Source organism: Falco cherrug, chromosome 5 (genome assembly GCF_023634085.1).
Source record: "Falco cherrug isolate bFalChe1 chromosome 5, bFalChe1.pri, whole genome shotgun sequence".
In the NCBI taxonomy this organism is placed as follows: Eukaryota; Metazoa; Chordata; class Aves; order Falconiformes; family Falconidae; genus Falco; species Falco cherrug.
Genome location: NC_073701.1, coordinates 45,231,088 through 45,257,592, shown reverse-complemented (window position 1 = coordinate 45,257,592; position 26,505 = coordinate 45,231,088). Strand labels below are relative to the sequence as shown.

The 26,505-nt window shown below is 41.3% G+C and overlaps 2 protein-coding genes across 7 annotated transcripts in view; one reads left to right on the top strand and one right to left on the bottom strand.

Moving 5' to 3' along the window:
- The window catches only part of VEZT (vezatin, adherens junctions transmembrane protein), a 68,192-nt gene extending 53,372 nt beyond the window's left edge, over positions 1-14,820 (bottom strand). For 4 of the 5 annotated variants that reach the window (XM_055710736.1, XM_055710737.1, XM_055710740.1 and 1 more), the window contains exon 1: positions 13,250-13,373. In XM_055710736.1, coding sequence (XP_055566711.1) covers positions 13,250-13,285 — 36 coding nt within the window. In that variant the 5' untranslated portion in view covers positions 13,286-13,373. Of the gene's footprint in view, positions 1-13,249; positions 13,374-14,519 lie in introns of those variants that run through there. The other variant, XM_055710739.1, reaches the window with a different exon arrangement.
- The window catches only part of FGD6 (FYVE, RhoGEF and PH domain containing 6), a 74,903-nt gene continuing 61,898 nt past the window's right edge, over positions 13,501-26,505 (top strand). Inside the window, exons 1-2 of one of the 2 annotated variants that reach the window (XM_055710735.1) lie at positions 13,501-13,682; positions 23,269-25,687. In XM_055710735.1, the coding sequence (XP_055566710.1) occupies positions 13,670-13,682; positions 23,269-25,687 (2,432 nt within the window). In that variant the 5' untranslated portion in view covers positions 13,501-13,669. Of the gene's footprint in view, positions 13,683-23,268; positions 25,706-26,505 lie in introns of both variants that reach the window. The other variant, XM_055710734.1, reaches the window with a different exon arrangement.

Sequence of the window (26,505 nt, the reverse complement as noted above, 5' to 3'; positions counted from 1 at the left end):
ATCATTTGACACGTGATTATTCTTGTACTTTACTGGTACTCGCCTACATACAGACAGCTGGCAAAACAATCCAAAAATACCACGGAGTTTTTCCATGAGTATCTCAGGGTACACCTGGCTTTGGGGTCCATGATGAGATAACTTTCTAGAAGTTGATCACGAAAACCAGTCTAATGCTGTTTAGAGTGGTTCTATTTCCTCACAAAAATGGATGAAGAAAGGCAGAAAGAGAGACACAGATGGAGACTGTCCACTGAAGACAGAGAGATTTAGGCAGAATCCTGAACGCTACATGAAGTGAAAAATTACACAAATATAAGAGCCCAATTCTTCCTTCTTACTGCGTATTTGACAACATCAAACCCTCCCATTTAACTGTAATTAGTACATTTTCTGCTCTATAGAAATAGTGAAAAATACACCATCTCTCCAAGTGCTAATGAAACTTCAGCCCCTAGCTAGGAAGAATAATTTTATTTGTTCTTGCAATCAAGGTAGAATACAAGCACCTTACTAGCTTTACGTAAATCCCTTCTGATTAACTTTTTGAAGGCTTTTAATGGGGTCTCATTATGGGTAGATTGCAATTTTTTATCACTGCTCAGAACTGGAAATCAGTTTTCTGACTATTGAGTTAGCAAATTATAATTAAAATTTAACTTGAATGTTTAGCACATATTCCTTCAAGTAGATAAAGGTTGTTCTCTTTTGCTTTCTCAGAAAGTACTCAGGGTGCATTAATCCTCCTCTAACACATTTCTCTGGCTCCACGTGCTTTCTCTTCCACATTTTTTCTAAAAGATTATTAGCAGAACTTAAGTATGCATTGGAAAATCTCATTTTTTATTAACTTAAATGACCAAGAACTATGCTGCAACTAAAATCCCTTATGCTGTAAGTAAAACCACCATTGTTCCTCTTTCTGAATCCATCAGAAGCATGTAAGATGTGGGTGAAGAAAGCACTGAATAAGAAGTGGGTTGAGGTACTCGTGAAATTAGATTATTAAATACCTTAATGAACCAATCATAAAATTCTTCCTTTAAGAGTGAAGGCTTTTGTGTAGCACACATAGCTTTATATTTTGCTCAGATAATCTGAAGATTGCACTCCCATTACAAATATCACTGATGGCATACATATATTAGCCTATGCTAACATAAAAGCACATAGGATTGATTGATTGATTGTATTTCACATCCTAGATACTGCTCAACAACCTAGATACAGCTTTACAAGTGACAGCCTTGTCAATATTGTTTCTTGTAAAGCTGTTTGGTCTGTATAACTCACTGAGGATATCTCCACCAGTCTACAGCAAATTTCTCCCATGGCATGTATAACAGGTAGAAAATCCAATAAAAGAATCTTAAAAAGTTGAAGGGTAGATTTTATATATGTGAACATTCACACTAAGTTCCAATATTATCAAAGAATCAGAAAATTATCAATTATGCAACTACAGAACTGCAGTATGATACTTAATACCCTATTCTATATACTGCTTGTTTCAGTACAAGAGACACTTAATGCTTACAAACCATCCTTCATTTCCACAAAGCTTTAGAAACAATAATTAAATTTCATAATGTGTCTGATGTCCCACAAATTATAGCTCTGAATTTCTAGCTTACATCCTTACCCAAGCCTTCCACTTGTAAATGCCTTCTTTGCTATAAAAAAAAATCACAGATATGCACATATTCTTGCACATGCACTGCTAACTGTGAGAAAAGTTCCTTGGTTTAAATTCATGCCATCATTCATCAGCATTGTCAGGTTCAGCTGTTTTCAGCTGCAAATTCTGTGATAATATTAAAATAATGTACTTCTTGGCTGGAGAAAACAGGAGGGATCTGTCTTTTTTCCTCCTAATTTTCTTTGCCCAAAATTCATGCATTCTTTTTCAAACAGTCCAACATTAAAAAAAAAAAAAGAAGCACAACTGATTTTACATTTCTGCATGTATTACAGATACTATACTTTTAGTTTAAGAAATTCGGGACATACCAGAAAGTTTATCCTTGCAAGCAGTGATAGGTTATAATTTAAAAAAAAAATAATAAAGAGGTTTACTTGAGAAAGCTTTTATGTTACTATGTGAATGAAAAGGACTGCAAATTTGTTTCAGCGGCCATTATAAAAAGGAAATTTAAATATAAAATCTCATCTTCCTATTTATACAGCATCACATTATTCTACAGGAATTATTTCATGTGTTTTGAGATCTTTACTTTCAACCACTCGCAACTTAGATAATAACTAGAATAGTTAGTATTGCTTATGTTTGACAGTCAGGTTCATTTATTTCTAGTTGTCTCTGGCAGAATTACAAGGTAATGTACAAATTAAAGAAGAAAAAAGGTTTAATAATAAGCTTATTGTTATGTTACCATCACACTGCCAGTTACTGATGGGAAATACTATCTAAAGTAAGTGAGGGTACCAAGACAAGGTTTTTCAGCAGTATGCTGTATTTATTTCTGCAGTTTCTTCTACGTTTCTTCTAAGTCACTTTCTGAGACCACCTAGACACAAAAGATAGGCATTACATTTACAGCCAGGGCATCTTTTTATTATGCTACTTGTTCAAAATGTGTGCTGCAAAAGGAAAACAGTTCCAGGACAGACAGAAGAAAAAATGGCATTATTCTTTGGTGTACTTTGTACAGATTATACATGGAAAATCTTGTTATTAAGTGAAGCAATGTAGTCAGAAACAGCTGATGTACTGAGTAAGAATATACTTTTTGAAGAGTTAGGGTTTTCTGGGGACTCAGCAGAAACTGACAACAAAAAACTCACCCATCTTTCTGAGACTTTTCTAATTTACTACAGTCAGTCATATGCAAAGCCATTCAATTGTAACTAGACATTTATAGTACAGTATAGTATAGGTTTATATAAAATCCCATTTCCAGAATCAAGAAAGAAAATTCTTTCCTCCTCATTCGTAACTCACTGAACATCTTTATTTTAGATCCATACTGCTAAAATTTCACTCACATACATATGTTTAATTGCAACTCTCATTTTTCATTGTTGGAAGTGGTTGAGTCTCATTCTAAACCCAAGATATATTATGCAGGATTAAAGAACTGCCCACTAAATTAGTTTTGTTCTTTAACACTTTCCCAATGCTTATTAGTGCTGCTTGCAATACAGCACTGACTTGGTTAGAAAAAGCCATCACCTAAACTGAAGACCAAACATTGTGTTTGCAACTGTAAGCCTACAGTAAAAACAAATACAAAAAATCAAAGCCAAGCCAAACATTGAAAGCTAATCAAACATACATAAAATTGCCTACGGCTATGTGATGGAAAGCTTGTTACAGCAGTGAATTCCCTAGCTTCAGGAAAGAGCTTACTTTTGATAAATGTCTATTCAAATACTTACATCTATTGCAGCCCTGCAAGCACAGATACTGCACTTAAATATGTAAAGGCATTTTGTGCATGTTCTGAGAAAAATATTTGCAATCACACATCAGATTAAGACACTGTTAGCTTTCAGTCTTTTTACAGTAGCATCTGAAAATCAAAGCCACACCCAAATTATTTTTGCTGATGCATCATGAAGTAAATGACTCAGGATTTCTCCATTAGAGACAGGAGCTTCCCACACCCGATGTTCTTTACTATGATAAAATTTACCACCTAGTAACCCCCTGCTTTAGTTTCCAAGAATAGGTAATGGAGCAGATTAACCTTAAAAGTAATATTTAATGCTACTGCACAAAATAAGAGGTTTAAAGATCTCTTAAAATATGGGTATGTTTTTCCAAAGCTGAGGTTTCCAATATGCCCAAAACACAGTGGGAGCTTAAACCACCTCCAAAATAACTACAAGATACGAATTATCTTTTTTTATTGTTAAACATTTCTACCACAGAGACAGCAAAGGCTAAGATATGCTGAACAGGTAGCAAAACTCAGAACAAAATAAACAGTATTCAATCTTCCCCCATCTCTCGAAACACAGATTTGAAGAAGTTGAGCTAACACTTACAGACAGCGCGATCTTTGTCTCCTGGAATAGGGTATTCCATTTTTCTCTTCGGTACTGCTCCCATGCACCTGATAGAAACTCGCCCACCTCCCCGTTTCTTTCCACTTGTCCCTCCAGGATGACCCGAGCCGAGGATGAGAAGCAGCCGTCAGTCTAATTGCACCTGTGCCCCTGCACAGTAGCATTTTCCTGACAGCATCAGTGGATGCAGTTTGAAACTTCCCAGGACTGTGCAATTTCTCCTGACTAATGTGCCTTTCTAACTTGGGGGAGGGAGACAAGGATGACAGATTGCTAAAGGCTTTTAAAAAGATACCGCTTGAAAGAATTATTGCACATCGATCTTATATGCAGCCATTAATAAGACTTTCCAAGCAACAGTATCTAAAAGCCTCGGTCATATTCTCCTGGCTGGTAACCACCTCCTCCTGTGCTCCGACTGACAAAGAGCCAGGCGCTGACAGGGCTAATATTAGACAATGACTTCAAGGCAGTGAAAGAGTCATTTAAATTTCCTATTCTGCTTTCACTGCCACAGGAGCATAGACCTTGGTTTCTCCAGCATCACTGTATCATCTGATTTAGAAACAGGCTCCGAAAACTACTTTGAAGTCATTAATCTATTACTGTTCCCAAATATTTTCCAATGCACAATATGCATCTAATTCTGCATGCACCCAAATGTCCCGAAGAGTTAGGAAAGTTTTATAGCCTGTGTATAGTTCCTTATCACTGGATCTGTAATACAGGAAAGCTCTTTTTTTTTTTGCATTTTCAGCAGGTGACTGCATATTATTGCCATAACGGCAAAGTCTTAGAAAAAAATAGTACGTACTAGACAAAGCACTGAAACTCACCGAGAGCTCTGGACTATTTACCTTATCAAAAATGTACCTGTGAATACAGGTGAAAAGTTGAGCAGGACCTTTCTGACAAGGACAGAGATGAAAAATACCTTGAACAATTGAAAATAAAAGTGCAAGACTGGGTAACAGGCCAGCCAGACTCTGTACCTGGAGCTTTGAATGGGAAATCACTGATCATGCAGGTCATCAGACTAGGCTGATACAGGAAAACTGGTTTGTTTTATACCACTTACTAACAACTCACAGATTTTTACCCCTCAATTACATTCAAAACTAAATTCATTAAATTATTGCCTCTTGTAAACCAGTGGAGTATTTCTGAAACATTTTGGAAACCTCTTTAAAACACCAGCTCCAAAAAATTAACTTGTTTATCCATTATAAATCATGTTAATTCTGACTCCTAATGACAACACAGTGTAAGCAAATATCTTTACTGAAATGAAAAACATCCAAGAAACTAAAGAGACTGTCACATGATAAAGACTAAAAGAAAAGTACAGTGAGTCATTCTTTTTATTCATGTGTCTCAAGGAAGTTTATTCATGACTTGAAGTTGTGAGGGCAGTACTGCAGTATTAACCCTCCTGTAAACACGACCTCAGAACAATTAATATAGAGGAGGATTAAAAAATTTTTGGACTAACAGACCTCAAATGTACTATGGATCATCATGTACTTTTGGCTTCAAAATTTCTATTAAAAATAATAAAGGCAATATGGGTTTACACACCATATGGCCTATATAATACTTTTCTCTATCCTTTCAGATATGACATCAGTGCGATCCAAAAACATCTGATGAATTTACTTGCCTCCACAACAAGAATGTTTTTTACACAGCTTTAAATTTGCAGTTTCATTTATTTTTCTCTCCAGTATCACCTGCCTCCTAGTCACGTGACGAAAAGGAGCACTGTCTGTCCTCCCCTTCCTCTTAGTGGACTGCTGAGAAGCAAAATACCCGCAACAGTCCATCCATCACTAGTCCAGGCACCTCCACAGTACACGGCAATTTGCAGCAGGGATATCTCCCCAAGCTGCATTTACATGGTCAATTTAAGCTGCCATTACCAGTGGGTGCAGATGAAAGCTGCAGTACCATTTTAGAACACTAATGGCAATATTTATATAGTCAAATGGTGAGATGGAACAAGGAACTGATCTGATTGTAAAAAAAATAAAAACTCTTTTTTTTTTTTTTTTTTTTGTCTTTCTTAGCCAGGTTAGTTTACAGTCTAACCAGTCTCCGGAGCTAATTTACAGTATCACCCACAAATCCAGGTGCCAGCATAAGGAAGAGGATGGGATTAAGCCTGAAAAGAGGAGTGAAGCCTGAACATCTCTTCCAGCAACAGCCCACACTTAGGCAGACAAAGCATAGTCTCAGAACCACCTCATCAGAATGACAAGTGAACGGTGGTTGTGACAGAACTGTGCATTTAAAACTGACTTTATTTCAGCTTTTTATGTATGAAATGAAAACACTACATATTTAGCCCACCCAATATTTGGTGAGAAAAATCCTGTTGAGGGAACATTACTGACACTACCATTGACATTGTTTGACTGTTCTTTTTCAGCTTCCTCTTAACATTTGAGATGTTATTTTTTAGAATACTCATTTATAAGCCCGATGCTTGACAAAAATCACATTACTTTGCAAGTACTGATGTTTTCAGGGTTTTGAATGAATGTGACTTAAAATTTTCATCACAACAAAAAGTTTCTGAGGTTAGGTTACTTGGAGTTTTCATCTGGGTTTGTTTCATTTTTTAAACTAATTTTAGAACAGCTCAATTTAGGTGGAGAAAGCATTTGTGAAAACAAACATCACTGAGTGTTTCGATAAAAGCTACATTTGGTTGTTATAAGGGTTCAGATGAGGATTTGAACATCTCAATTTAATGATGCACAGTATTCCCAAGAAATACCTATTGGAGTCATGTTTTACTACTGTAGGCATGCAGAGAACAAATCAGCTAAAGGCTGTTTTGAAGATAGTTGTATTATGCTGGGAAAGGTGGTGTCTCTTGCTGGAATCTTAAATCTTACAGAAGTATGTATATCAGATCATTATACGTAGGCATTCTCCATGCCTCTCAGCACCAAGCAGTTCCTTGGCTTGTAGCCTAAATTAGCAGTGAGTGCTGTCTTTCTGAACCTGACATTTGAACACATTATGATCTTGTCCACTATTTCCCAAGCACTTTTGTTTCATGTCCCTCCTAAACAGACTCCACCATTCCTACAACCTCCCCACAGAGGCCAGACCCAGTGCCAAGCAGCTGCCAGCTCTGCTGGGCCCTGGTGCTTCCTTTCTCTCTCAGGATGGCACGCTGTTCATGGAGCACTTCTCCACTGTTTTCAGGCCTCATTTTTCACATTAGCTTCTTCCACCACAGCAAGAAGACAAAGAATGCAGACCATGTCTCTCCAAACCCTGGAGAGGGTAATTCCATTTCTGTGCATATTTTCTGCCAATGATGATGACTGCTTGAGCAAGGGCTGGCTGGGAAACAAGAGCACCTGTTATACGTTCAAAATCTTTGTTCTGAGTTTGTGGGTTCCAATTCTAGGTTCAGTACAGCTGTGTTCAGTATTTCACATAGATACAAACTTTTGAATTTGGACACGAGATTTTTTTTTCCTCTCTTTGTGTTCATCCCCAGCTTGTTTTCTTTTTAGATACAGATTAGTATGGATATGAGGTCTGATGCAGATAGGCTAGCCAAAGAAAGTCTCATTTTGTTAATTTGGTATTATTCTCTTATTTGTGCAAAACAAAACTTGAAGTCAGGAAAGCTCACACACACAATTTATATTGTATTTTTCAGTTTGGGATTTCTAACAGTACAAACAATAAATCCCAAATTTAAAAGTCTGGAACCATACTTATGATCAGATTCTCTAGATCTAGAATAAAATATCAGATTCAACAACCACACTCAGCCAGCCTTTAGTGGGGCTATTATTTAACATGAATTTCCATTAGTACTGAAATAGCTAGTGAATAGCAATATTAAGTAAATAATATGGACAGAACTGGTTGCAGGAATGGCACAAGACTCATGAGTTAATTAAAACAATGTCTCAAGTGAGGGGAACTTACTTTCCTAATTAAAATTTTAAAAACTTGAGAGATGTTTATGGCAATGAAATTAATCCAGTGGTATATTTTATACAATTCTACATGCAAAGCTTTATTTTTCAAACATTGTGTATGAAAATGCCCTTAAAAATCTAAGGTGGTGGCAGTTTGACATTGTGGGTGTCAAAATCTCTTTTTTTTTCTGTGCAATCTGGTGAAAAATCTTGCATGGATTAACTTTCTTCTGCAAACACAGCATTAAAATGGAAAACAGCAAAAAGTCAGCTCCAATCCTTCCAGCAGTACCATGCACGTGACACAGGAAGTCTTTCTGGGATTAGGTTCCAATGATGGTCTGGGCAAACCTGAAGAAAGGAGCATCTCATACAAGAGGAAAAGCTGAAAGAGCTGGGACTTCTCAGCCTGGAGAAGAGAAGGCTTGAGGGATCTCATCGGTGTATGTAAATACCCAAAGGGAGGGAGCAAAGTGGACAGAGCCAGGCTCTTTTCAGTGGTGCCCAGCGACAGGACCAGAGGCACTGGGAAAAAACTCAAACCCAGGAGGTTCCCTCTGAACGTCAGGAAATGCTTTTTTACTGTGAGGGTGACCAAGGACTGGCACAGGTTGCCCAGAGAGGTTGTTGAGTCTGTGGAGAGGTTGCTGGAGATATTAAAAAGCCATCTGGACATGGTCTTGGGCAATCAGCCATCTCTGGCCCTGCTTCAGCAGGGGGGTTGGACCAGATGACCTCCAGAAGTTCCTTCCAACCTCAACCATTCTGTGACTCTAGCTTTATAATCTTCTCTAGTTTCTGTGAGCATAGCTTTGATATCTATCCAAATGTAACAAAAAACCAAACCAACTTGCACAAGCTCATTAAAATATAGGACAGGTGACTTAGCTGGAAGTAGAAACTGAGAGCCGAAAATGCACTCAAAGAGCAGTATTTGGATCACCTTCACCCCTGTGTTCTGAAAGAATGGGCACAGGAGATAACAGAACCAGCAGAAAGGGTTTTTCATAAATCTATAAACTCAAAAGTGGAAAAAACCATAGTGCCTATATTTACAAGAGAAAAAGGCAATCAGGAATATGTCAGGCCTATGAATATGATTAAAAGCCAGCAGGCTACTGAGAATAATTATTCTCTCTGGCAAAATTCAAAGACAAAGAAGAAAACAGATGATCATCAAAGATGGTATCACATGGGTTTGCCAGAGGTAAATTGTGCCAAACCCACTTGACATCTTTCTTTGAAAGACAAGCTAATTTTTTCTAGATAAAGGAAATGCAGGAAGTTTATATGGACTTTTTATACTGTGCCATATGGGGTATGGACTTTTGATACCATGTTGTATCAGTTAAGACAAAAAAGATGGGAAAGGAACCAAATATGTAGATGGCAGAGATAAAAGTGGGTTATGTTGAACAGAAAGGTATCAGATCAAAAGTAGCTTACTAATGGATTTCCTAAAGAATGAGTCCTTGGTCAAAGCTTTTAAATTTTCTTAATTAACCCTATACCAAAAAAGCATACTAATGAAATTTCCCAATAACACCAAATAACATCACACATGCAAAAAACAATTGAAACATCATACAAAAAAACCTGGATGACCTTGAGTGGGTACTGATAATGGGCATGCAATTTAACATTAGACAACAGCCAGACCTTACGCAGGGACTAGTAAAAACAAACTCTCCAATAATGTGGAAGCTGTTGATAAAAATGAGAAGTAAGGGGTTACGCTACCACATTACTACCAAGTCAAACAGTATGAAGACTTGAAAAAGTTGTGTGCAGGCCCAGGATGCAAGTAACAAAGTATTCCCAGCAGAAGCAAGTGAAAGTAGTTGTACAAGACCCCATCAAGAACACCAAGTACCATGCTGCAAGCTCAGATCAAGAAAGATAGATTCAAACTGAAGAGAACGCAAAAAAACCCCCAAACCCAAACAAATAAAAAAACAGAACCAAAAATGAAGAACAGGAAAATCTGTTTTGAGAAAGGAAGCTAAAATATATTGGATTATTTGGTTTAGGAAAATTCTTAGCCAGGATGGGGTTGCTTTCTACGACTACATAAAGAGAGGTAAATTCTAAAGAAATGTGAGAACTATATATGCTAATGGGCAAAATTAACAAAAGTGCAAGTAGGTATTAAGTGGCCATGAATAAATTTTAAGTCAGAAATTAGATGGCAGTTATTAATTACCAAAGCAATGAAGTTCTAACATAGTCCTCCCCCTGGAATAATGATGCAGAAATTTAGCCAGTTTGAACAAGGAGCTTCTTTAATTTATACATTTAAAAAAGAAAAAGAAAACAAGGAGATGTCATTGTCCAAACAACAACAAAAAACCCTCACACAATTCCAGTCTTCACATCAAAATACACAAAACAGTCAAATTTTCCAGAGGACTCTGGGGTATACAGTAACTGCAGCATTCTGTCTTCTAGCCCATTTTGGTAAAAAGCTCATCTCAAGTAACTTAACATCAAATTTCCTATTTCATGATCTCCCTTAATAAATTAAGACAGACATTAATAAAGAATCTCATTCTTTGTTCGTCCATTTTTTAGTACAATCTGCTCCACATTGCAAAAATTATTGACACACTGCTGGCGGACAAGCCCAGGCTAAGCAGATCAGGGGCACCCCTGTGTTTCTTGGGTTCTGCCCCCTCCCCTCAATATTTATAGTATTTTAATTACAGGATCAACTGGTTGTAACAAATGCAAGAACTGAAGTGCTGAGGGCTATGCAGTCGGTGAATGAAAATCACTGGCTGCTGTAAGAATTAATTTATAAACTGGATAGAGTGTGGCAGCACTTACTGGATAGATTAAAATGCCCATCATTCATTATTGTTCAATCAAAATGACCTGCAATGGCTCTTGAACTGGATGGGTAACACTGCTTTCCCAGGGCAGTGATGCCACGATTGTGTTTCCCTTGCTTCAGAGATACATTAATATAAGATACTTTGACAGTGAGAAAAACGACTGGTCCTTGGAAGCTCATAAATATCTATCAGCAGGCCATCATCTGTGTGATGCTGCAAAATCTGTAATGTGGACAGCTGTCCTGCTGGACAGAGCTATGACCTGAAAAACGTGCAGAAAATAACACAGGGCATAACTGTGATGTGGAACAGGTGAAGCGTACCCCATTGCTTCTCTTGCCCCTTCTACTCATTCTTTTGCACATAAAAATATGAAGGACCACTTCTTTACTGATTATGCATCTGTTAGCAAACCACTATTGCTTACAATATTGACTGATACCTTGTTCACAGGAGCTCCAAAAGCACAAAGAAAACAGGTGTTGGCAGTAATCTAGATGTAAATGCTCAGGGCCTTGCAGGAATGACCACTGAAAGAACAACATGGGAAGTGACCTACTAAGGTGCAGAGAAAACTGTAATTGCTTACAAAACCCCACAAATAATTAAGGGGGAGAGTCTGGGGCCCAAGAAAAAAATCCAAATGCTAATTAAAAAATAAATATGTTGTAACATTAACCACCCAAATACTTTTCAGTTCCTTGCTAATTCCCATCTCTGGCTCATCTATGTGGAACATACTCATAATTCTCTGTGGAGCCTTCATTTTACAGTAACATGAACCCTGCTGAGCACTTTTGAAGATAATTTTTTCAGGTATTTCAAGATACCCATTATTATCAGCGGGTATCTCACGCAGCTCTGCACCCCAACCTATCGACCAACCAACCAAAAAAATATGTATTTTTCCTACCATTGCTTATCCAATGTTATAGTTGTACCCTCATATATGAAAGATATGACACTTAGTATACCTATAAGTGTGTGTACACACACACACTTAATACAATAATGTACCAAAGAGCCTTTACTAGTGATGGAAATCTGTTCCCAAAACACAAAGAAAATAGCGAAGTGCATATGCACGTGCAGAGTTATCTTTTACTCCCTATGCGGCCATTATTTTCAATCAAAACGGTAACCACTGCATGAACTGTAGAACTGTGGAACTATAAAACGAGTATCACTATTACTGAAAAAGGAAATGCAGACGGCAGGCATTACACCAGTGAAATAAATTCTCACCACGGATTTATGCTATTAAAGGAAGTGATTTAACATAGCAGCAATTATAAATAACAGATTTTATTGTTAGGATTCAAGGTTGGTTGTAGATAAACACTAAACTTTGTGGTACAAACCAAAGCCATATACAGGCAGTACTTACGCAGCTGAGAAAAAAAATCATTCCTTATGTGAGGAGCTTTTTGCATCCTGGGAAAACCAGACACATTATCACTATCATAAATAATTAATAATTTTAAAGACAGTATTTCTCCGTAACTACTTTCTCTGTACACCTGCAAAAACAGGTGTGCCCTCCATGAAGATGCAATTACATTTACCCACTCCAAACTAACCTGATTTTGTCACCAAACTGCAACTGATACATTTAGCCACTGTTTTAAATAAGGCCAAAATGATATGGTTGCTGTGTTATCCAACGAGATATGCAATACAATCGTAAAAGTTTTATGTAAATAATACAAATACTGTTAAGATAAGGTAGTTTCGGTACTTACTACACACGTGAGTGCGTGCTGAAGTGTACCTTTTACGCGGATTACACCGATTCAGAAGCCAGATTTATTAGCTGCACATGGGATTTACCACCTTCGCCCCGACCGCAGAGGTCGGTGGTCAGCACGGCGCGGCGCTGATCCCACCCGCACCGAGCCGCCTGCACCCGCGGGTACAAGGGCGCTCGCCGCCCCCCCTCAGCCCCCGACGGTGCTCACAGGCCGGCGCCGGCCGCTCTGAGGGAACACCCGCCGCCACCGGCCTCCCGGCACCTCTCACCGAGACTGCAACGCCGGCAGCCGCCGACCCGCGCAGCCCCGGCGGGCCGCCGCACAAAGGATCGACCGCCGCCTCCCCGGCCGAGCCTTCCCGGCCCCGGCCCGGCTCCCGCTCCCGCCGGCGGTCCCGCCCTCGGCCTGCGCGGAGGGGCGCGGCGCGGCTCCCGGCCCGCAGGCTGCTCCGGAGCGCGGGACACCCCCGCCGTCCCGCCGGCTCCCGCCCTCCCCCGCTCCCCCGCCCGCCGCCGATTGCCCGCGGCAGGCGCTGCCCCCGGCCGGGCCCCGCGCCCGGCTCGCGCCCGCCGGTCACCTCGGCCCGCCCGGCACACGCCGTCCCCGGGGGCCGCGGCGCAACGCCCCGGCGAGGGGCGGAGAGACACGGGCCCAGCCCGCCCCGGGTCGCCCCCGCGCCCACCTCAAACACCACTTCTTCGTCAAACTCCGGTGTCATCCTTCTCCGCCATGCCACCCCCTGTGGGCACTCTGGGAAACGGAGTCCGCCGCGCAGCCGACGGCCCCTCCCCTCCCCGCCCGGCCCTGCCCGGCGCCGGGGGGAACTACAGCCCCCAGAAGGCACCGGGAGCGCGCGCTTCCGGGCGCCCTGTGGGCGGGGCGGGCGGCGGGCCGGCAGGGGGCGCCGCGGGGCGGCGGCGACGGGGCTGGCGGCGGGTGCTCACTCTGCTGCCGGCCGCGGGCTGTTATGCAGTGGCGGGCGGGCGGTGCTGCTGCTGCTCGGTGGTGGCACGGGGGAACAATGGGCTCCTTCTCCTCGGCCCTCAGAGGGGCCGTGGCGTAAGGGACGAGGGGGAGGCCGGTGCAGCGCTCGGGGAGCACCATGAGCTCCGCCGGTGAGTGCCCGGGGAAAGTTTGGGGAGCGGCGGTTCCGCTCCGACCGCCCGGCCGGCGGCAGGCGGGGGCCGTCCGCGTGCCCCCGCGGCTGGAGAGCTTCGCCTCACCCGGTGGCGGCCGGCGGGGCGCGGCGGGGCGGGGGGGTGAGGTGAGGTGAGGGAGCTGCGCCGCAGCCGTGCCGGCGCGGGACGGGAGCCGTCGCCGTCGCCGCGCTCCTTGTCCCGGCAGCGCTGGGCGGTTGCGCCCCGCTCTCCCCCGCCGCCGCGGCTGCGTCCTCCCCTCGCCCCGAGGGAAGCCCGGGGAGGCGGGCTGGGCGAGCCTGCGGGGGGCGAGCCGAGGCGGGGGCGCATCCTCGCACCCTGCTCCCGCCCTGGGGGGCGGCCCTTCCCCGGGGTCCGCCACGGGCGCCCCGCTTCCCCGTGCCCCCGGCACGTTTGGCCTCGGGGCTGTGCGGGGCGGCCGGCGCTGCGCGGGGCTGAGGCGCTCCCCGCTCCCCGCCCGGCGTGCGGCTCCGGCCGCTCTCGCGTGTCCGGCGGAGGGACTCGCTCCCGGCGGGGCCGCTGGGGGCTGCGCGGCGGCGGGTGGAAGCGGCCGGGAGCCGGGGCCGGGTGTTGCTGGCAGCGGAGCCAGCGCCCGGTTCTGGGGTGTCGCTCCGTCTGACTTCGTGGGGCGGCCAGTTAGCCAGCGTGCGAGCCCCGGCTGTGGCGGAGGGGTGTACCTGCCCGGGTCGAGCCGGCCCCAGCTGGAGCCCTCACGCAGGGCCAGGGGTGCTGGAAAGCGCCTGCTGCCGGCCTCTCCAGCTGGTTTGAACCGACCTACCCCAGCGCTTTCCTTACCTTTCCTCCCCCTTTTCCTGACCGCTGCCAACTTTATCCCTAGAAGAGCTGCAAGGCAAATTCCTGGCTTAAAACGAGAGCTCCCCGTGTTTAAGGGAGTTGCTCACGTTTTTTTATTTGGCTGCACGGTGGTGTGCTGCTAGTACCCTAGTTCGCCCGTCCGTTAGATCAGTAGATTCCTTTCTTAGTCCACTTGCAGATGAGAACAGGAGTCGCTTCTGTGCTGAAGAGGTGTCACGCTGAAGTTATGATGTGCGGGGTGAAAATGCGACTAATTACAGCACACACCTTCAGCGTCAAAGTGCTTCCTGGGAGGACAGGGCTGGGGGTTGTTCCAAACAGAGCAACACACAGACACCAGCCAAAAACATCTGCCTAATTCTCAGTGTTTTCCTCTCAAATATGTCAAATTGTTATTGGGTCCAGCGTTAACCGGATTAGCTGGGCTCTCCTAATTAATTTACTGGAAAATGCTATTTAATGCATCTTTCTCCTTTCAATATATTCCCAGGTTTTATACATATATATATATTTATATATAACTTTTAATATATACATGTGATGGAACTTATTTCGTTTAGATCTTTAAAAGCATCCAGTAAAGCGGGATATCATCTCTACCTAACAGCTGCATTGCATATTCATGTTCTTTACTAGTGCCGCTGGTAGGGCAGTTCACCCCTGCTCTCTTTGAACAGCTGTGCAAATAAAAGATGTGTTAGGGGGTGCTCAAGAGCTTAGAGCTGGGCTGTTAAAATTTGGTACGGTGCTAAGTTTCAGAAAGTTGGGTAGATTTTCAGCCCTAAACCGTGATTCCAGGACTTCTAGAGCTGCGGTTTTGTGACTGAGTCTCTCTGTTGCGGTTGGTGTTGTAATGGTGTTTGTGGGGAAGGTGAGTGAGGAGGAAGGGGTTCTGGTGAACAAAGTCACTTAGAAGGCAAAAGAGAAAGGGATGCTGAGGAATATCAGTAAGAAGAAAGTGGGACAGTTTCATGGAAAATGTGAATGTTAGCAAAGGATTTGAAGAGGAAGGCAGAGAGTGTGTCCTGGAGGGCAGGAAGGGGGAAGCTGAGAGGTATGTGAAGGCTGCTGAGGCAGGGATGAAGAGTATTTTGTGTGTAATGGATTATGTGAGGATAAAAAAATATATGGGCAACAGTTAAAACAGGATTGGAGATTCATGATTCTGGTGACAGTGTCATTACAGCTTTTGACATTTCAGTTAAGAAGCTCATAGGCAGGGTATGAAAAGACTGAGGATTGTCAGTAGACAGTTTGGAAAGTTTAATATCTGTCTCTTTGTATTGCTGCAGAATTTAGCTCCTGAAATATGGAAACACGCTTTGTAAAGCTACTGCACACATAAAAAACCAACTCCTGTATTTTAATTTAAGTCCTGTGATCTATAGGATCTATTTCCTATGTTGAAATCATTTAACTGAATTCAGTTATTACTCTGGTTTGTGCTACTTAAGCTAGCTTTCTGACAAACTGGTAATACAGTGTTTCAGTAAAAATGTTACTATGTGTGAGGGCTTCAGGTGGAACCTGAAATGCCTAGAAATCCTTCTGCTCTCCCTTCAGTTTAACTTGAAGGGCTTGAGTGTTGTTCTTCTTTTAATGTACCTTTAGAATAAAGCCTCCTGGTACAGCATCATCAGCATTGTTTTAATATTTTTAAGTAGGATTTGAAGATATGACTGACTTTTGCTTTATGTGCAAGAGTCTTAGATACTGTGCTATTTGAAGGGTCTGCGGTAGGGAGTGAGATACCGAACACGGCTTCTGTCCCCAAACAGAAGTTGCGAAAGGTCCAATATTGATAACCCAGCCTTAACTCCACTCCAGCTTGCCTTCTGTCTTTCTAAATAATGCAGTGCATATTCAGCTTCGTGCTGTGTATCTTTTGTAGTTCCTCTACAAAATTGTTTCAGTTGCATCTCAGTCCAGAGCTGGATGTAATTCAGTGATAGGTGAAGGAGTTCTGCCATAGCTGTTGCATACATATTTGAGAAGGTATGTGTAAATCTGGACTTGTTAGAACTAAGGAACTATAGCACTTATTTAGAATGCTTATAGATAATTTAAAAATTATCTTATTGTAGTGATCAACCTGTATGTTGGTTTCAACCTTCATTTATAGCTACTCTCCTCTCATTGCTTTCTCATGTGCTGCATATTCTTTATACACAATGCTGATGAATGTGCATTTACTCATTTTCTGCCTGGAACTATTATGCTGCCTTCAAGTATGCACATTGCCTTTAAAAGGGAAAAACAAAAGCTCAGTTATGAGTTTGACATTTATTATTTCTTGCTGGAGAAACGGTCCTTATATGTGAATCTATACAGCTTATTTAATGTGGATAGAATGTATATCTTAGACTTGAAATCTGATTTGACAACAACAATGAGAAATATGTAGTGTATTTTAATGTCAAAAATGTAGTTTGAAGGGAAAAAAACCATCAGGAACAGAATAAACAAAATCAACATGACTTTTCCAATCAAACTTCATTGCTTTCAAGGGTTGAAAAAATGAGGCCTACGGGGTTTAACGTCCCTTTAACCCTCTAATATGTCAAGTCTCATTACAGTTACTCAGCTCAGTCTCCACATACGATCTTAAAAGGTTGTTTATTCATCTCTTGCCCTTACTCTAAAGTTATCCCCAACTTTCCTGTTTTATTTCAACAAGTCATTGAACAACCTGAGGTTTTGAAATTAATGTTTTCCTTTTGCAGTTTATTTAGGATGTTTTCTAAAACCGTAGTGGTTTGGAAACCGTCGTTTTCCCTTGTATTTTAAAAACTACATGTGTTATCTTCCAGGATGTCATGACTCATTCTTTTTTTTTATTTCCTTTTGATCATTGTGGCACCTGAGAAAATCGGAGCCTCTGTATAATGAGAAAATAAATACACATTTGCAGGAAATAATGATCTCTGAATACTTTTTTTGAGGTGTTTACTTAATGAAACTTACTGTACCTGAAAGCAGAGTAATTGAACTGAAAAGCCTTGTTGTGAGTCATTAAAACTTAAGTTGCTGTAGATCAGGAGCTTTACAATACTTTCTCTGTTTCTCTGTGCAGTGTATTAATTGCCATTGCAGTAATTTCTGAGTGTATCCCAAACATACATCAGTAATTCTCTCTCTGCCTACATGGTCTTTAAAAGCTGGGTTGGCTTTCTTGTTTTGCGTCTGTGAGTGGTAGTGTTTTATGCCAAAAGTAGTCCCAGGAATAGTAAATTGACTGTTGGAGAGAGCTTTTCCTTCACCTAAGCAAGAACAGCATATCAATCCCTCAGTAGATACCTTCTGGGCATCGTATTATTTTCATATATAGCCTACAGATGTGATTTCCTAACTCTGAGAACACAGTATGCTTATGTAAACAAGGTGCTATGAGAAAGGCAGTATATAGGCTTGCAGTGGGCCAGCTGCTAAGCGGTAGCTGTTTCAAGCCCTTTCCTTTTCTTTTCCTAGTACATGTGAAAGTATTAGATATGTGAAGTAGTATATGAAATGGATTTCACCTCACACAGGTGAAAAGGAATAAACTACCTTCTATACTGTGCAGTAAGGTAAGAGTATACATATGGCCTCCTTCTCTAAAGTAGCTGATCTGTTAAATTCACACCTTTGCTAACCCCATAGTAACATAGATTGTGTACTTATACCTTAAGTTTAGGTCCAGCTGCTGTCAAAATCTTATGTCACACTGATTATTTTACTGTTTTACTACTGTTTTGTGTCTCAAAAAGGCTATTGCTTTAGGATGGGTTGCAGGATCCTGCCACGGGGTTAGCTCTTGTGACTAGGGACAGTCCCATAGGGGACCCTGAATGCCAGGAGCATTGCAAGGAAATGAATATCAAGTTTGTGTTTGCACGACAGCCTCCAGATTTAATTTCTCTGTCTCTTGGACAGATGCAGGTGAACGTAACTTGTTGTTTTGCTGTTCCTAAGTGTAGAAGTTGTTAACATAATCTCAAAAGTGTGGGCTTAAAGATAACTTTAGCAATAGCAGGGTTATTGCAGAAGGGGTATTGCTATTTGGTTGGGGGTTTTGCCTCAGATCAACTCTATATATCTTTTCTGCCTATTCCTGAGCTGGGCCGACAAGATAACGATGTAAAAATTTGAGGAGAAAATTTAAAGCTCTGTAATAATAGTGATTAAGACTGCACTGTCTGATTGGCTTTCCTGCTCATGCATGGTACTGCACAGGAGAAGAGACATGAGCATTTTTAAGTGAGGTCCTTGGTTGCCAAATCCTGTCATCTGAAGAACAGAAATGGACACTTTAAGGACGAAGCATTGAGAATAGTAGTTCCTCCAGGGTGTTCTCATTTTCCTCTAAACCAGCTTGGAGGTAGGACAGGAACACGTGCTGGTTGAGCAATAGCGAGTGTTGGTTGCAGAGGAGCTCAGCAGGATGGGAACGGGTGCTGCTTTTTCCTCAGCAGCTGAAGAAGGAAACTCACTAGAGGGTCAAATGTCTGTTCTCTGTGCTGTGACCTAAAATCGAGCAAAGAGCATGTGTATTGACATGCATAGGTGATGCTAATGGTTATTGGTAGAAAAATAATGCCTTTCTTATTCCACTTTAAGGGTGTTGGGTGTATTGGTATTTTTAAGGATTTTTTTTTCTTCAGCGCTGAACGTGGTGTTGGCTGTTCTTAGATGAGCAGTAGATTTCCTGTTGATGATGGCAGCTTTGTTAAGTCACTTTATTTATGGATTTCTCCCTTTGCCTAGTCAAGCAAGTCAGAGGATATCTCTGGCTGCTTCTCTGGCTCCTAATAATTTAATCTGTTTATGCAAATAAAACTTTGTGTTTCTGCTCTTACATTTGGGTTTATTACTGGTAACCCATGATGCTAGTCTGGAAGCAGGGATTCTCTCTGAGAAATAGAATAAGATTGGAGGGAGGAGCAGGGGAAAACATAGTGATTCTCTGTTCTGATCTCCTGAGTAAGATAAGCCAGAGAATCAAATGTCCAGTCCAGAGTTTCCTCTGAAACTTCTACACATCTTGGAAAATGAGTTTAGGTTGACTGTAAGTGCTGGTGGCTCCACCACAGCCCTAGGTGAGATGTTTCTGTAGTCAATGATCCTTTGGGTTTAATAGTAATTTTAAAGCTTTGTTTCTAGTTTGTAGTTGTCAAACTTCAGTGGTCAGCTTCTTGCTCTGACTGAAGAGACATCTGTTATCAAAAATCTTTAACATGTGCATAAGTATAAATGCTATTACCATCTCACTTGTTAACTTCTTGATTAAATTAAGCAGGGTGAGCTTTCTTGGGATTTGAGGCATGATTTTTAGACCTTGGATACTTCTGTGGTTATTTCTTGCGTTCATCCCAAGTTTTCATCTAAGAATGCCAGAACGTGATGTAGCATGTCACTAACAGTCTGGCAGATGCTGCGTACAGAAATATTTTCAGCTCTCTTCAGCTTTTTATATTTATCTCCTTGTAATTTGAAGGATTATTTACTGCTTAGCTGCTGACCTGCATGGAGCTTTCATAAAATAACTATCTACAATGATTTCCAAATTCTCTTCAGTTTTTACTCTCCTAAGCATAACCAGTCATCTCTGTTCTTAGGTGAACAGTTCCCTATGGCACCAGGAAAAAGACCCTTGTCCAAACAACTCGCCACTTCATGCTTTTGTTGTGTAACATTTCCTTGATTATGTTTATTGTTTTTCACCAAAGAGGCTTGCTTATGCTTGTCATTTAACAAAAAGTCATCCTCATATGACTTCCAGTCATTCCTTACACCTTTATATATAAACAGTTGCCTCCTACTTAGTTTTCTTTCTGTTTGGGATGTGAAATTTTACTTTTTAAAGCACTGTGTTATGTAGAACTGGTTTTTATCCACACATGATTTATTAGTTTACAATCAACTGAACTTTAATTCTTGATTCCTAATCAAAACCTTTTGCCCTTGCCTACCTGCTGTGTGTTTTTCTAAAAAGTCATAACTTGCATTTTTCAGAAACTTAAAGGTATTTTATTGAGGAAAACTGCTGGTATGCATTCCCTTCCTGGAGTCTTTCCTCTCACGTCATATTTGTGTTTGAAAGGGCTCTTCATCACATTCCTTTCTGATTGAGTGGTTGACTGCAAATCTGTATTGATACTGAGACTATAATGTGCCTGTTAATACATTGACCCATATGTAGTCTAGATGGAATGAGCAATCACTTTAAAGCAGATAGTGGTGTCTATTGTAACATGCAACTTGCCAGACTGTTCTGTCTGACCCACTGCTTTTTAACGTTGCAGTCATTTGAAACATTCTAGTAGGCTTTCTGAATCACACTTATTATCAGAAGGGGATTTTTCTTGCTCTCTTCGTTATCCAGGTTTCCACTATTGGTGTATAAACAACTGGTTTGTTTTCTTTGCATCCCTTTACATTTTCATGTTTTAGTTTTGAATCTTATGTTCAGGTAATGGTATCATACAACTTCGGAATGTCCTCCCTGATAAATGCTAGTTGAAAGCCCTGCAGGGTAGTCTAGTTTGATCGGTATCCAAAATGTCAGGCAGTCCCACTACAGAGAGAAACTTCCAAGGTTTAAGGACCTCAGTTTGCGGAGTGGGACAAATAAGCCACAGGATATCACTTTATCTAGCCAGTGTTTAATCTCCTGTATCTTCTGCCATCTGTTTCTCTCATTTGCACATCAGGAAGGATTTCTAAGCAGACTGTCTCTCTCCTGTTTTCAGGAAGCTTTAATACCTTGATAAATATTACTGAACGTGGCCCAGGTCTACTACTGTGTTATGTTCTGTGACAAACTGGGTATCCCTTCCTCATTCTTTACCACAGAAAACAGGCTTCTTTGTTGCTGTTGCTTCATTCTCCATCTGAACAGGCAGTTGCCTTGTCTGAAAGTGAGCGTACAACTCTTCTGCTCTTCAGGATTAGTAGGTGCCTATCCAAAGGGTTAATTTTTTAATTATTTTTTTCCTAGCAAAGTGTTGACTCTTCACTCTGTGGGGAAACTGGCTTTTGGACAGGAAACAGAAGGCGATATGGCTTTTGCAGTAGCTGGTAGTTGGGTCACTGTTGGCTGTTGTTAGTGGCTATAGGGAGCTGTACATTTGGAAAGAAATTCTGCTTTCCTGGTTGCAAAATGTCTCAAAAATTGTCTCTGCTATAGGGTTTACCTCTTTGCTGATGTAATTGCAGCAAGGACAGCTATTCTGAGTTTAAGTGGAGTCAGTCTGGATACCATTTAATGATTCATGTCCTAGAAAAACATGGTTTTCCTGTTTCTATAGTAGACACATTGTTTCTGGCTGTCATTGCCAGGGCAGTGGCTTTGTGTTTGGGAAATGCTTACAACTGAGGCATCTGCTTTTTTTTTTTTTTTTTAAACATCTATTTTTCTTTCAAACAAAAAAAATCCAAAACAAACAAAAAAACAAGCCTGAAACTTTGTTCTTGTATTTCTAGGCTAGAGATTAAGATATAGTTGCACATCTATAATAATATTGGTGATAAAAAACAACCAAACACCAAAACCACAGTTCAAAGGGAATAATAAATCCATGGCTTACCCAATCTCTTTGCATGTGAAACATTAATTAGCATGTTTTCTTGAGAGTTTTAACATGTGTGTGACTTCCTGAAAGTATACCAACATATTATTCAAAACAAAGGTAAATAGAGGTAGTACATAAAAAAACAGAATGAGAAGATTGTTTACTTTATGAATGAGTTCTGGTATGTCAAAAATCACTTCAGAGCACTTTAGAAATCTGAAATTATTACAGCATATGGAAATAAATTGGTCATAAAAGATCTCCTGCAATATTAAAGTGTTTCAGGCATCCATTAAATAAAAAACCCCCACAAACCAAACAACCAAACAAAAAAACCCCAAACCAACGCCACAATCAAAACTCTATAATCTCCAAGTTCCTCATGTACTCCTTTTCCTGCTGTCCACTCTCCCCCAGGTTTGTCATCTTCTGCTGTCAAGTAGGTCATAAGTCATAGCAGTCGTTACTATTTCTAGGTCAGACAGTAACATGTTCGGAAGAGTAATTTTTATAAGATGCACGGAAGGAGGGTACTGACTTGCTACCCATTACTGTGTTACATGTGTTCACACCATGGGCTCATTTCACTGAGCTGATGGTAATGACGTGCCAGTTCTACAGCTGATACAATAATGCATTTCAGTATTGTTTGAAAAGAAGAAGAAGGGAAAGGGGTAATTTAGGTTACACATTTTCCAAAGGTGGCAGGGGAAGGGACTGAACTGTCCTGGTAGTTACCCTAGCTGTTCTGTTATCTTCATGGCTTATTATACATGAGGCACTTAACGTATTTACACAGTTTTTAAACAGTATTCTAGTAGTTCAAACTGCAAAACCAGGTTAATCTGCCCTGTTTTTATTAGCATCATACTTAGCATCTGAGCAAGGAGATACACTTTCATAAAATTAAACTGCTTTTTAACAAATAAGTTACCCTTGAAGACTTTTCCTACAATTCCTTGATTGCGTCTGTTAAAACAAAGAAAGGCAACTAGTAAAAAAGCAGTGGTAGGGAAGGGAGGCATGCTTTTAAGAGGAAAATGTATACATACACAGACTGACATCTTGTAGATCACATGCTTTAAATGTTTTGCAGAACTTCTAATAATACTGTGGTGCAAGTGAAGTTGTTCTGTGGGCTCACGGTGACTAAAGTCTTTGTTTTCCATCCTTTCTAGAAATTAAGAAGCCACCAGTGGCCCCCAAACCAAAATTTGTGGTAGGACACAAGGCAACGCCTCCACCTGTTGCACCGAAGCCCGATGTTGTACTTTCTGGTGTTATACAAGCAGCAAGGAAAACCAAGCCAGCAATTGCACCAAAACCAAAGGTTCTAAAGAGCTCATCCATTCCAGAAGTTAAACCTCCATCGTCTATACAAAAAAGCACAAAAAGCTTTGAGGAGCACAGGGGAGATTCTTCTCAAACGCTAGACCACTTGAACTATAAAAATGAAGCCTCGGAAGGGAGTACTGGTAACACAGCATATATTCTACCAATGTCATCTTGCAAATTTGAATGCCTTCAGAAGCTTGGAAATGGGGAGAACGCCTGTAAAACTCAGATTATTTTTGAGCAATTTGAAAACTTAGAAAACATCAAAGTTGGTGAAAAAACCACACCAGGTCTGGGCAATAGTCACAATGAAAAACTAGTAAATAGAAATCAGGTGGTTTTGAAAGCCAGCATTTTGGAAGAGAAACTTAAGGACGTTCTAACTCATAGTGTGTTTCCTAATAACAGTCCTGTGAGGCACAGGCATGCAGACAGACTTGACAAAGGGGATGGCAGCAGTTCCAAGAATGACGTTAAAAGAGAGTTTATGGAACTTATACAGTCTTCATTGTCTTCTGAGGTAGCTAAAGGAAAGCAACAAAATACTGATGGTAAGCTCACTGCTGATGAGTTTCAGATGTCTGAAATTTGTCCTGGTTTGACTGAAAATAACCATAGTTGCTCTTGCCCATTGGACCAGGAAAACCTGGAAAATGAAAATTTAAATAGTGATAGTACATTGTCAGGTGAAATAGGTATGAAAGCAGATGCTGATAAAGCCTCCTTTGAAATATCTTCAGTCCTGAGCTCAAAAGTGCTTCCTATCCCTAAGCCAAGAAAGCCACGTGCTGCATGTCTAGTCCGTCAGGATGGCATAGACACCACAGGAGAAGGAACAAAAGAACCATCTAATGCAGAGAAAGATTCCTTTGGGCTTGTGGACCAAAGCTTTAAAAAGCCAGCAAAAATTAATATCCTTGGTCAAAGTGTTTGCTATAACAATAATACAGAAGTGCTTCATCCTGAAAAATGTGAGGTAACTCAAAGCAACGCAGACAAAAAGCATCAGGTGAAGGAACCAGCTATGGAAGAGTCAGCTTCACAAAATCTTTTGCCTCAGTTGTCACACAAAACTTCTGATTTGGTGGAAAGTGTTGAATGTTCTTTAGGTGCAGACCATAACTTAGTTAACTCCATGGATGAGATGATAGATGATACCAGTATGCTAGATGCTGTGGACAAAAGAACTAACTTTGTCAGGTGTGATGCTTTGTCCATGAGTTTGCCAAAGCAACTCAAATTAACTAGCAGTCACCACTCAGCTTCCAATAGCCTTCATGTTTCCCCACAAAAATTGGAAGATAAAGAAGTTAAAATAAAGGATGAAAGTTCTCCAAAAACAGTTCCTAAGAAACCACAGAGGCACAGCCTTCCAGCTGCTGGCCTGCTGAAAAAAGCTGCATCAGCAGAGCTGGTGGAGAAAAGTTCTTACAGCTCCAGTGAGGACAAATCGAACAGTGTTCTGGAAGGATCTCACTTCACGCATCTGCCAGCCAAGGAGCCACATGCACTGTCATCCTGTGACATACCTAAACGGTCTTCTGAGAAACCTGTCTGGAAGTTACCTCATCCTATTCTTCCGTTTTCAGGAAATCCTGAATCGTTAAAAACTGCTAACATTGCTACCAGCTTCACCCACTTGACCGTCGTGACGAAGCCTAGGGCCAAATCTCTCTCTTCTGTGGACATGGAAAGGACAGACAAGCCTTGCAAAGACCATCAGAAGAAAAATAGCTTGAAAAAATTTCTCAACATGAAGCTGTCAGTTTGCTTAATGAAAAGCGACTTCCAAAAATTTCTGTCTAAAGGCAGCCAGTCAATGGATAGTGCTATTGCCAACCTTTCCACCGGGGATGGGTGTGGAAGTGGTAACAACCGGAATATAGCATCTGTAGGCAATGAAAGGAAAGCTAAATCTGCCAAGGTACGTTCCATAGAAATAAGTAGTCCAGCATTACAGAAGAAGAGGCAAAGAAACAGAAGTCAACCTGAGATGCGGAATAACCAAAGACTGGAGTCTTTAGATGGGCATGTACTTTTGGGAGAGAATTTGTCACAAATGCATTTGAATTCTGTAACCAGCACTTGTGCTCCCGAGTATGAAAACGTGCGTCACTATGAGGAAATACCCGAGTATGAGAACTTGCCTTTTGCTATGGGTGCTGGGAGACGTCTCTGTTTTGACTGGCAGAACTCCAGCAGCATGGAAGACCAGAGCCCTGGCTTCTATGAGGTTGAGGAGCTTTGTGAAGCTACAAGCAGGTATTTGAGACTTGGCAGGTAAAATAAAACCAGAAGTTTTTACTTCTCCATTGTAACTCTGTTGGTTGTAAACATGTTTAGAGGATGACTTGAGGTTGTACCCCTTCCATTAAATGTCACCAGGACAGCCACTGCTGTATATCTTTCCATGTGCTTTTGCTGTTTTGAGAAGTGCTTGCACTTGGTGAAGAGTCAAAAGTAAGCTAGTTATTCCTCATGTATGATCAAACTTTGGGAAACTAACGTATGTGCTTTTCCAGATTTAATTAAAGCAAATCGGATACAGTCATGTATTTGTATCCAAGAATACTTAAATGGGGAGGAATAAACCTTACCACAGGTTCAGGGTGAACTTGAACAAGCGTCCATAGAGTGCATAGTTGCTACGTTTGTAGGGGGATATATTTTGAGATCAGCTGATAGAGCTGGGAAAAGCAGACAGGCTTTTGGGTATGCAAATTCTTCATCAGGTCTTGACAGCTTTTTGGGTATAACAACAGATGCTGCCTCTCCCTGAATGTAGTGAGTCTTCTGTATCTCCCTGTGCTCCCAGCAAAGGTAGTAGTGATGCATGACTTCTGTGTGACTTACAGAATATTGCTGAAGCATGGGTTTGGTGACTCTGCAGGTTGTTGTCGTGTTTCGTTGTCTCAGAAGGTGATGAAGACAGATAAGATCGGCAGATTAAAAAAAGGGATTGGACTGATTTATAGATATATCCAAAACAGATGCTAAATGGAATAGGCAGGAACATATCTCTTTAATATCTGTAATGCTGTGACTGTGGATGCTGGGAAGAGGGATGCGCCACAGAGAGT